At 35.5% G+C, this 12731-nt stretch overlaps 1 protein-coding gene across 1 annotated transcript; it reads left to right on the forward strand.

Moving 5' to 3' along the window:
* Positions 1–6892: 6892 nt before the first annotated feature.
* On the forward strand, positions 6893–7294 carry LOC147940891 (uncharacterized). The gene has a single exon (XM_087458307.1). The coding sequence runs from the start codon at positions 6893–6895 to the stop codon at positions 7292–7294; it is 402 nt and encodes a 133-aa protein (XP_087314433.1).
* Positions 7295–12731: the final 5437 nt, after the last annotated feature.

The following is a 12731-nucleotide window of genomic DNA, read 5'->3' on the forward strand; positions in this document are numbered from 1 at the left end:
GTTATTTTATAACACATGTTGGGAAATTTTTCTCTTGGTCGTTGGTTATTTTGTGGTTTCTTCTAAAAGTGAAGTATTTAAACCATCCTTAGAATTATGTTACTCTAGCTGACTGACAGTTTCCGTAGAAAGTAAAACTGATTTAAAGCAATCACATAATTTATGTATCATATATACTTCTTCTTCCCATAGATAGATAATTATTCAGGTGACTTTTTGTGTTAACACGTCCCAACAAAATGTTCATATCGAACAAAAACACTGATACATTTTAAAGATTGTTTGTGAGTTCATGTTTTAGGCTAGCTAATCTTTGGAAACAGTGTGGAAATAAAGCTTGCTGACAATGGGTTACTTCATAATTATAACATGTCTAGTCTTTATAACCTTTATTTTCAATATGAAAACAAATAAATAAACCAGAAAATAAAACAAATAAAACAGCCTTTGTATTCAAGGTTGGATCGGATACAATATGATTATGAGGTGTATTTAGTCATAAACCAAAAATTTTACCAAGCACAGAGTCATTGTTACTTGCTAAATTTTTTACAAAAACGTTTAGCAGTAAAAATCCTGACGCTTTACTCATTATATTGGACGATGTTAACACATTCCAATTTGAAGGGAAGAATATGACGTTTACCTCCATATCAATAAAATAGTATGTACAAGCATGCGGTTTTGTGGATAATTTATATATTTGTCAAGTTTTCTTCTTTGATTAGGGGTTGTTGGCTTTGATCGGTAACAAACTGAATTAAGGAGTAACATTTCCTACTGCAGTTTTGTAATTATTTTAACGATAAAATATTTAAAATCTAATTAAAATCCGTAAAAATGCATGATTTCTTTTTTGACCTATATAAAAAAGTTTATCAACTTTCAACATGTAAATATTATTTTATTTTTCAATTTTATTTTACTGTTTACAATTATGCAAAATCATACATTGTCCACAAAATTCATCCATAAACACAATATATTGTACACCATACACTAAATATGATTTTTGAGAAAAATCTACCAAATACCAAATAATATTTTATGATCAACTAAATAAAAAATTGTCTAATTTATTTTTAATATATTTAATATTAAACTAAAATAAATATTCATTTTTTTGTTAAATGTATTTTGATTTGTTATGTAAATAATGGATAAATATGATATTTAACATGTGAAATTACCTATTTAGAAAATGACTAAAAAATATACTGATTTCATAGAATTATAGTTAGAACTTAAAAGAAAGTTCATTATATTATGAAAATTTTCTCCATAATCTATTGATTTTTTTTTAATAATCTACCGAAGTTTTTAGGAATCTACTTTATAATTTATTCTCTATCATATCACGCGTATATGTGAAAGAAAGGCTTCGTGATCTTTGGATTACTCATCTTCAAATGATTTGAGACTCCCATGAACAACCTATCAAAATTTTCTTTAGGGTACTTGTTAGGATTAGTAAACAAAGAATGAGACAAAATTCAAAAGAAGCTTGGAGGACAAGTAGTGCCAGCTCAAGTGATGACTCACGTTCAGGACCACAAGCTGCAACAATCCAATTTTGCCGCCGAGTTTGTTAAAGCAAAAGCAAAAGAGGAATTCGTCTTATTTGCTCCCTGCAAAGAGACCGAGTGATGTCACTACAATAACGCCAAGGAAGAGGCAACTTGTAGAAGCAGCTAGAAGGGGAACTAGGGTTATTAAGCAAGCATCTATTTAAAGGAAGTGTATGCAGTGAAAGAGAGATAAGGTTAAGTAGAGAGAACATATACAAAGAGTAAACTTGTGTTTTATGTTCTTGGGGAAACAGAGAGAGACAAGAGAGATTGAATCAAGTGAGCTTGTAAGGGGTTCAGTGGGTGTTAGATTTCTGTGTTAAACTCTGTGATTAGTGGATTCCGGGAGTCAGATCCCGACCCAGACGTAGCTTCCTCTTTAACGGAAGTGAATTGGGTAAACATTCGTTGGTATGCTCTGTTTTTCTTTTGGTTTGTTCTGTTTTGGTTTCTGTTGCGTTTTGAGTTCGTGAAACAAACCTAGACAAGTTCTCTAGATCCTAGACAGACGCTTATTCAAGTTAGAGACATCAACTTTAGCCTCTGTTTAGCTTGTCAAATTGGTATCAGAGCGTTGGTTGCGTTGTTTGGTGGTTCTGTAAAGTCCGCTCAAGCAGAGGAACCATGTCGTCGGCAAGGATCAAAGTGGAGAAGTTTGATGGACGAGGAGACTACACGTTGTGGAAGGAGAAGCTGATGGCTCAATTGGATATTTTGGGTCTAACGGTGGCTCTCTCGGAAACACAAGTTTCAGTCTCAGATCTAGAGGAGTCTAAAGGTGACGAAGGTGGAACCAAGGAAAAGGGAAAAGAAGCAAAGGAGATAGACGAGCTTCTAGAAGAGAAAAGAAGAAAGGCGAGGAGCACCATAGTGTTGAGCGTTTCAGATCAAGTACTGAGGAAGATCAAGAAAGAGAAGACTGCAGCTTCTATGATGAAAGCTCAAGACAACTTGTACATGTCTAAAGCTCTTCCTAACCGCATATATCTGAAGCAGAAGCTCTATGGTTTCAAAATGAACGAAAACATGTCGGTTGAAGGTAATATTGACGAGTTCCTTCATCTTATAGCTGATTTAGAGAATACAGGAGTGTTAGTATCAGATGAAGATCAGGCTATACTGTTGCTTATGTCGCTTCCTAGGTAGTTTGATCAGTTAAGAGACACCCTGAAATATAGTACTGGAAGAACTACATTAACACTAGATGAGGTTCTAGCTGCTATATACTCTAAGGAGTTAGAGTTTGGGTCAAATAAGAAGAGTATCAAAGGTCAAGCTGAAGCATTGTATGCAAAGGACAAAACTGAGAACAGAGGAAGGTCTGAGCAGAAGGAGAAGGGAAATAAGAATAGGTCCCGATCCAAGTCTAAGAGTAGAAAAGGTTGTTGGACTTGTGGTGAAGAAGGACATTTCAAAAACGCATGTCCAAACAAAGGCAAACCACAAGGAAACAAGAGGGATCAGGGAAATGGCAGCAAAGGAGAAGCTGCAATGGTGAAAGGAAACTCAGCTGGTGGGGCAGGGCTCTATGTGTCTTAAGCACTTTATTCTGCAGAAGTAAATTTGGAGAATGAGTGGATCATGGATACAAAATGCAGCTACCACATGACTCACAAGAGAGACTGGTTTGAAGAGATAAGCGAAGATGCAGGAGGATCAGTGAGGATGGGAAACAAAACTACATCAAAGGTCAGAGGCATTGGTAATGTCAGAATCAGGAATGAGGATGGATCAACAGTACTGCTCACACAAGTGAGATACATTCCTGATATGGACCAAAATTTACTATCTATGGGAACTATGGAAGAGCAAGGATGCAGTTTTGAATCCAAGAACGGAATCCTAAAGATAAAAGAGGAAGATCACACCATTCTGGTGGGAAAGAGACATGAGAAGCTTTATCTTCTTCAAGGAAAACCTGAAACTGGTCATTCTCTCACAGTTGAAAGATCACCGGATGATACAGTCTTGTGGCATCGGAGATTGGGCCACATAAGTCAGAAAAACATGGAGATCCTAGCAAGGAAAGGCTTTCTCGACAAGAAAAGGATCTCAACCTTAACGGTGTGTGAAGACTGTATATACGGGAAAGCAAAGAGAGTTAGCTTTGTCTTAGCTACTCACGGTACCAAAGATAAGCTCGACTATGTGCATTCAGATTTATGGGGAGCTCCATCAATGCCGATATCTTTGGGAAAATGTCAGTACTTCATTACATTCATTGATGACTACTCGAGAAAGACATGGGTTTACTTCCTAAAGCACAAGGACGAGGCATTTGAGAAATTTGTCGAATGGAGCACTCTGGTGGAGAACCAAGCAGAGAGGAAGATCAAGATTTTAAAAACCGACAACGGTCTAGAATTCTGTAATCACCTGTTCAATAAGTTCTGCAAAGAGAGAGGCATAGCAAGGCATAGAATGTGTGCATACACGCCCCAACAGAACGGTGTTGCAGAAAGGATGAATCGGACAATCATGGAGAAAGTTAGGAGCATGTTAAGTGATTCTGGAATGCCTAAGAAATTTTGGGCTGAAGCTACTAACACGGAAGTGAAGTTGATGAAAAAAAACACCCTCGTCTGCAGTAAACTTTGAGATTCCTGACAAGGGATGGACAGGTAAGTCTCCAGTTTACAGCTACTTAAAGAGATTCGGATGTGTTGCTTTTGTTCATACGGATGAAGGTAAATTAGTTCCTAGAGCCAAGAAAGGTGTGTTCCTAGGCTATCCAGAAGGAGTGAAAGGTTACAACGTATGGTTAATAGAAGAAAAGAAAGTTGCAGTAAGTAGAAATGTATTGTTTAAAGAGAATGCAGTCTACAAGGATCTGATGCAGGGAAATCAAAAATCTGAAGAAGAAGCATCAAGCGGTTCTCTTGACATTGACCTTGAAGAAACTGGTGATACACGATTGGGTGGAGATCTCCTGGAAGTAACAGGGTCCCTGGGAGATCACTCACCTGTTCAAAACGATCACCAAACAGAGGAGAACGCAGTCCCTGAAGATCCTACACATGATTCACCTGAAAGTTATCATTTGGTTCGAGATAGAGCAAGGAGACACATCACTGATCCTAGGAGATTTGATGTGGAAGGCTACTTTGGAGAAGAAACGGATGATGAAGATGAATTTGATGGGGAGGCTCTGGTCACCACATTCGATGGAGATAAAACAGAACCTGCAACCTATCAAGCGGCACTAAGAGATGATGATTGGGAATTATGGAGAGGTGGAATGCTGGAAGAGATGGATTCTCTTCTTAAGAATCACACATAGACTGCAGTCATACCGCCTAAAGGACAAAGGATCATCGGTTGCAAGTGGATTTTCACGCGTAAGTCTGGGATTCCTGAAGTTGAGAAACCGAGATTCAAGACCAGACTTGTTGCTAAAGGGTATTCACAAAGAGAAGGTGTTGATTACACAGAGGTCTTCGCACCAGTGGTGAAACACGTATCCATAAGGATCTTGTTAGCCATTGTTGTAGAAGAAGATTACGAACTGGAACAATTAGACATCAAGACTACATTTCTCCACGGTAAGTTAGACGAAAATATTTATATGGAGATCCCTGAAGGTTTTGAGAGTAAGTTCCAGCTAGGACAAGTGTGTTTACTCAACAAGTCACTATACGGCCTAAAACAGTCACCAAGAAAGTGGAACCAGAAATTCGACAGTTTCATGACTGAGATTGGTTTTGAGAAGAGTGCTAGAGACAACTGCACTTACATCAAGACTTTTGAGGATGGTTCTAAAATCTATTTGCTCATCTATGTCGATGACATGTTGGTGGCAGCGAAAGACATGAGTGTGATTTCAAGTTTGAAACAGAAACTCAGTGAAAGATTTGAGATGAAGGATTTGGGAGCAGCGAAGAAGATACTCGGAATGGAAATCATAAGAGACCGAGAAAGGGGAACTTTGAAGCTCTCCCAAGAAGGTTATCTGGAAAAAGTGTTGGAACTGTACAAGATGAATCAAGCAAAGAAGCAAGACACTCCACTTGGAGTTCATCTAAAGATACAGGCTGCTACGGAAGAGCAACTGCTCAAAGACAAGGAGTACATGAAGACAGTTCCATACTCTAATGTCGTTGGGAGCATTATGTATGCTATGATCAAAAAAAGGCCAGATTTGGCTTATCCTGTTGGTGTCATTAGCAGATTTATGAGTAAATCGATCAAAGAACACTGGTTGGGAGTCAAGTGGGTGTTACGATACATAAAACGAGACACAACCTGCTCCTCTGTTTCTGTCACTGTGTTGCGAGCTAATAGAGAAAAAAAATCTGCTGCGTATTCATCCACAGAGTTTGTGCCTTGACGTAAATTCTTGAACCGAGTGTATAATGTACGAGAGTAGTTGTAAGGGAGAAATGCTTTGCGCAGATGGCGTTTCAGTTTTTCCCAAGTAGCTATTTTCTCTTTGCCTGCTCGAGCTCTCTGTTCTTTCACTTGCTGCCACCACGTCGATGCTCGACCCTTGAAACGAGTTGCAACTAACGCCACACACATGCTGTCGGGCACTCTTTTGAATGACAAGATTTCTTCCACTGAACTGATCCAATCTAACAGCTCATTTGGTTGTAAGCTACCAGAAAACTCAGGAAGTTCAACTTTAAAACCTGATTCCCAACAATTTTCATCACCTCTTGGTGCCATCAAAACACCGTGACGTTGTCGCTATTCACCAAGCTCCGCAAAAGGGTTGTTATCAACGACTTCGTCTTCGTCCTCCTCTTCTTCTGAATAATCTTCACGTCGTGGCAACCTTTGAGGACATCGCGGAACTTGAATCAAAGTTCGGACTGCTGTTTCCACTGACTCACGCAGCATATCACGCATACCACGTTGAAATTCTGAAAACATGTCATGCATCGCTTCAAGTTGTTCTTCATGCTGTTGTGGAAGACTTTTCTTAGGAGGCATGATTAGGATCTTCGTCTCTGATACCAACTGATGTAAAGAGAGATACAAGAAGTCTTAACTAATCAAGAGATTGTTAAGCAAGACTTATATGTATTGGAACAAATACAAGAGATCTCAACTAATCTAGGAGATTGTTGAGCAAAACTTATATGCTTAGAATTCTAGGTTTCTCTAAAGAGAAAAGCAAGAGTTCAAAGACTTGTTGAAGAGAAGAGTTCTCGACAATATTATTAGAAAATCAAAAGCTGCCTTACAAAGATAAAGCTCAATGCTTAAATAGAAGAGAGGGGCAAAGCGGCTAGCCCTAGATTCAATAATGCTAAACATCTAAAGAGAATCTTAAAGAAAAGAAAATAACATAACAAAAGGAAATTGAATAACACCAACATAAAATGAAACATGGAGAAGAAGAAGAAGCTAAGAAGCTTCTAGAATGCTGCATCAGCTGGGTTTTCCGAAATCCTCAAGGGCAGATTATTTTCCAAGGATCAAGGAGTGTGACTGCTGTCCGCTCTCCTCTGGTGGCCGAAGCGTTGGCAACTTTAACTGCGATTGAAGTTGCAATCAAATCAGGCCTCTCCCACCTCTCTTTCGCCTCCGACTCACAAAGTTTAGTCAAAGCTGTTACTTCGAAGCTCCATCAAAAGGATCTTCACCGGATTCTCCACGATATCTCGGTTTTATCCAGCAATTTCTCTTGTTTCTCTTTCAATTTTATTCCCCAAACCCTAAATCAGTTAGCAGATGAGTTAGCAAAAAACGCCATTTTATCTCCTTGTATTGAACTTGTTTAAGTTTTTAATATAAGGTCATATTTGTTCCAAAAAAAAATTCATCTGGGCGCACGAAAAAAAAAAACCATTGAACTATGGCAAATTTAATTATAATAATCCAAGTAGATAACAAAATACAACTCACAATCCTTTTGTCATTAGTTAAGTCAAACTTACCTATAATTTCACCAATATATAAAATTAACCATGAGGCTGAGAGATCCTTTGCACATGGCTATTACTTTTTAGTATAAACAAAATGCGTAACTTGCTTCATGGTACCATATTGTCCATACTCCAGATATCCCTTAACTTAAGTTCTTAAGGGTTGTTCATACATTCTAGTATGTGACTATTATGTGTTGTAATGTCCCGACCGCCACTTTTTGTGGATCCTATGTCTACTCCTAGTTCATGGGCTCACCATACTTAATGGGCCTCACATCTTCTTACTAGATCCATGAGCCCATTCATATCTGACGGTCGGTTTGCTATGTCCAAGAGATTGTAAAGACTTGTTTATCGTCCCTACAAATCACCACATAATCTTTTCATGTGTTTTGTTCTCACTCGCACAGTTCGGCCAATCATTTCTTGGAAGGTCACCCATCTTGAGATTACTCCAACTCAAGTACGCTTAACTCTGGAGTTCTCTCAAGACCTTTGACCAAAAAGATAAGTGCACTTTGGTGACATAGGTGACCAAATCAATTCTTTTAAACCTCTCCGTAAACCAGGGTGTCTCAATTTACCCCCACTAATAGATCGCAATGTCCTCGTTGCGCACCGAGACTGTCACCCCCGACGGTGTGAGCCCACTCGACTCCACACTCGTCTGAGTTCGGCTCTGGTACCACTTGTAATACCCCAACCGCCACCTCTTAGTGGGACCAATTTTCTATCCTATTCCACGGGCCCACCTTCCTTAATGGGTCTCACGTCCTCTCACTAGGCCCGTGAGTCCATCTATATCCAACGACCGGTTTGTTACGTCCGGGAGGCTTTAAAGACTTGTTATCGTCCCTACAAATCACCACATGATATTTCCCTGTGTTTTGTCTTCACCCACACAGTTCCGACAGTCACTTTCCGGAAAGTCACCCATCCTGAGACTACTTTAGTTCAAATAACCTTAACTCTGAAACTCTCTCACGACCCTTGATCGAAAAAATAAATATACTTTAGTGACATAGATGGTCAAATCAATTCTTTTAAATCTTTCTGCAAGCGAGAGTATCACATGTGTGCTTCTTGTCTTTGCCTTCGCATAGATTATCCAAAATCGCAAGTATATCTTCTTCATTAATTCTGCTTCTTTAATTCTATATTATGCGTCGAATTTTCATTTCAATGTTGAAATTGTAACGAGTAAACATAAAATAGATGTTAGGATTGGAAGTTATTGGGGTGTCTTGCCATAGTGGGTATCTATAAGGATTCACCAAACTGCCTAACGTACGGTTTAAAAATGTTACATTTAAAGCAAAGGTCATCGTAGAGAATAGACTTTATTGTTACTAGGGGAATCGTCAACATTTCTTCTAGTCACACTCAAAAGATTGTGAATGGTCTTAGAATTCCAACATTTTTATTCAACATGTTACGTATAAGTTAGGTCTGGTATCCATTCATTTCTTAGTTTCAATATAATATAGGATTTATAACATGTTACTTAGAGATGATAGATCTTTTAACCTATTTATCTTGAATCAAAATTTACTTTTGGTTTGGTTGTGAAAAAAAACCCTATGAAAGTAGAGTGGTCCATACTCCATAACATGTATATCATTATGTCTGGTTCTTTCTTATTTTTAATTATGGGATGCCAATTAGAAACTGGACCTTACCTAGTAAACTTGGGGTTCTTAAACTAATAACACCGGAAAATTTCAAAGTCAGTTTCTTAATCGATCGATTCGTGAAATATTCTTGGAAAGAGGCCAGATGAAGACATGCTTTAGGTTTGGATTTAGACGGTGAAAACAAAACTACTCGCAAAAATATAATTAAGCCGTTTTGATCGTCACACTGAAGATATTACGTGGGCCTCAAAATCAGGAAACCAATACAAGTGCCACCAACTATAAACAAGCCTAGTAATCAAAAACATAAAATAGTCTCTATCATTCCAAGCCCGATTAATATTTAACCAAACTAAGTATTTTTTTCAGATTTTGGGCTTTTCTGGTGAACCTTCTCTACTTTAGGCTTTCATAATACTTTTAGTAATGAAAGGTGGTTATCAAGCATTACGTAGTAGGCAGTGTACATGATTGAAGAGAACACAACAAAACTATTTCCGTGTCAAGTCGAGAGCAATGCTATTTTAGGAGTTCATCTGTTTGTTCATTCACTTAAATTGTAATTCAAATTGATATTGTATACATAATATAATTTGTAAAATATATTACTTGTAATTTATTTATTTTTACGAAGAGAAAGAGTTTTGTCATCTAATAAGAAGAGATTTTTCATATAATATAGACTTAATTGACAACAAAACTTAAACTGTAAGACTTTGAATATCAAAACTTATTCAGATATTGCAAAAAGAAAAAGAATGTGGTGGTATTCGTGACATCGTCCATTGATTTGTAATTTAGTGAGATCGTTGTATCAAAATATCAAACTATGTTCAAGGTTTTGTACTGTTATGACGGAGAAAAAAAGTGGGGTCAATTGATAAATACTGACATCTCCAACCCATTTCTTCATTTTTTATTTTATTTTGGAGTAACTCCATTTTAGAAATGGTTTTCTTCCAACCTATTTCTCTATTTTTAACTCCAAAAAGAATATTCTTAGAATATTATTTTTCTATCTTATTATTAATTTATATAATGATCCTTTAATTATTAAAATTACAAATTTGACCAAAATATTTTCTTTTTAGCAAAAAATAAATTAGTATATTATTTATATTTAAAATTTATTATTGAACAACAATACATTACACAACATTCATATGAAATATTTTTTGTTTATGCACCCATAGAGTGTTTTTCCCACAAATGATCAATTATTAGTCTTTGTTGTATTAAGTTGTTTTTAGTTTTTAGTTTAAGTCATATATATTATGTATTTTAAATTTTATTATTAGTTATGCTATTTTGTATCCTTTTTTTGGAATTATCTATTTTCTATGTAATATATGCTATTGTTGAATTTTAAAATTATTATTTATAAGTTTAAGTATAAAGTAATAATAATTAACTGTATTTGGATATAAAATCTAAATATATATAAATTTAAAGGACTGATTTATAAATAAAAAAGTTCAGCTGCAAAATGGAGAAATAAATTAAAAGTCTCCAAATATAGAGATAAATATAGAGATCTCCATTTTAGAAATGGAAATGGAGTGAGATTGGAGAAGGTTTTTCTCCAAAATCAAGTTTGGAGGCAGAAATGGAGATGGGTTGGAGATGGTCTGTGTCATAAATGCCTCACATATATATATCTTCACCATCTATCTAATCGAACTCACGATCGGGACTTGTCGACTCCAGAACAACTTCCTTTTAAGCTCTCTCTTATTTTTAGATTTTCTTTCCATTTCTTTTATCTTTTTCTCTTTTACTACTATTTATTCTTCTTTTGATTTGTTGAATATCATATGAAAATCACTAAATCAGTTGGTTTTGAGCTCACATCTTCTATGTTGATATACTTGATATCATTATTTGGGGAGGTCAGAGAAAAGATCCCCCGTTATAATATCTTCAAGAAAAAAAAAAAAAAGGTATATACATATATTATCTATATATAGCTGACCCCATTTCATAAGCTGTATTGCTCAAATTGTTAAGATAGATAGAAATTTTGTCTTATAGTACTATAATGTGAAAAAAAAAAAAAAAAAAAAAAAAAGTAAAAAACAATTGTTAGGCTATTGCGTACGTTATGTAGTTAATGCCAAAATAAAAGCAAAAGCTTACAACGACAGAAACTATAGCATTAAATCATCATCATCTTGGATCACGAGATCTCTCATTGGTTCCTTTCACTTCTTCCCTTCTCTATCCGTATCTTCATGATGCCTTGTTGTTTACTCCTTTAGTTTCACCAATTCCACTGATTTTTTAATTTTGATTTTCCTTTAAAATTCCCATATGTTAGGATTTCTCATTCTTTCTCTTCAAACAGTGTTTTTCATTCTATTTTTACTATTCATAGATAGAGACTTGGAAAATTCTTTTCAGAATTTAGTATTTAAATATATATAAATGAGAACCTAAGTTATGAAACCATAATTATCAAAAACAAAAAACTTTAGCTTTTTGTTTATATTGATAAGTAGTATTACATTTTGTATAGTCATTATTATTAATTTATTTGAATTGAATGTCAAATCGTATTAAACCAAAAAAGCATCTGTTAATATTTATTTTGTTAATTTGGTCAATTTTTACTCTTGTGTACGCCATGGAACTTGTGGCAAACATACCCTTGGAGCTCTTTCGTATATTTTGGTCTTCCATATCCCAAATTGCATTGAGTTATTCTCGAACATTTTTTTTCAAAAACTTTGATGAGTCGATCATGAGGTGAAGTAATTTCTCCATGTCTTCTACCATAATTTTCTCTGGAAATATGATATAAGGCTAATTGATAGACGTGTTGTAAAAAGAATAGATATAACCGAGATTGGTTGGAGTTGTTTAGTAAAGTGATCATATTATGTATCCTAACCTGTTGAAAAATCATTACCATAAAGCCGATGTGTAATCGTTTTGCATCTTTGGAAAAAGTATCGACATGAGAAAAATGCATCCACAAAATTTTGTATTCTTGTAATTCTTTAATAATTTTGTCTCCAAAGCTTGTTTTGATGAAGATGACTATATCACTAAACACTAGTGTTTCTTTTCTGATAAAAGTGTGATCTGTTTAATACACGTCTCTAGACCAGTGTCTCATATGTATTGATGTGCCCTTGTATAATTTCTCTATAAAAGTTGTAACTTATATCTAAACTTACAACAACAAAAAAGGATGGTATACTTTCTGAAAATAGATTTTTATTCACCTCAGAAATCTTTCAAATAGTTTTCTCTTGTACCATTGTTTGAATGCATTACACTTTAATGTTATTTAAATGTGTCGCACAATCAAGCGGCAACGATAAATTGTGAATTTCGTATAACACTGAAATAACGTCGAAATGAGTTCTCTCTCTCTCTCTCTCTTTCTCTCTTTTGATAACACGAAATGAGTTTTCTTAGTCCGGTAAAAGACTGAGAATAGCAGCCAATTTGTAATCGCCAATAGAAAAAGGAAGCACTACATTACATTCATACATGATTTCATTAATGATTAATGAACAAACATTATAGGATAACTATATCAAAATTATGGTATATATATTTTTGATATTAAATATATATAATGTACTAGAAAAAAGGAATGCAATGTAAGAATAGGAATATTGATTCAATCATCAATGTTCAAGTACGAA

The sequence above is a fragment of the Camelina sativa genome, chromosome 7, assembly GCF_030686135.1.
Source record: "Camelina sativa cultivar CO46 ecotype springtype chromosome 7, ASM3068613v1".
Lineage (NCBI taxonomy): Eukaryota > Viridiplantae > Streptophyta > Magnoliopsida > Brassicales > Brassicaceae > Camelina > Camelina sativa.

Bases quoted from the DNA above. Each gene is read 5' to 3' on its own strand.
- LOC147940891 (XM_087458307.1), top strand. From the start codon at position 6,893: ATGAAACATGGAGAAGAAGAAGAAGCTAAGAAGCTTCTAGAATGCTGC.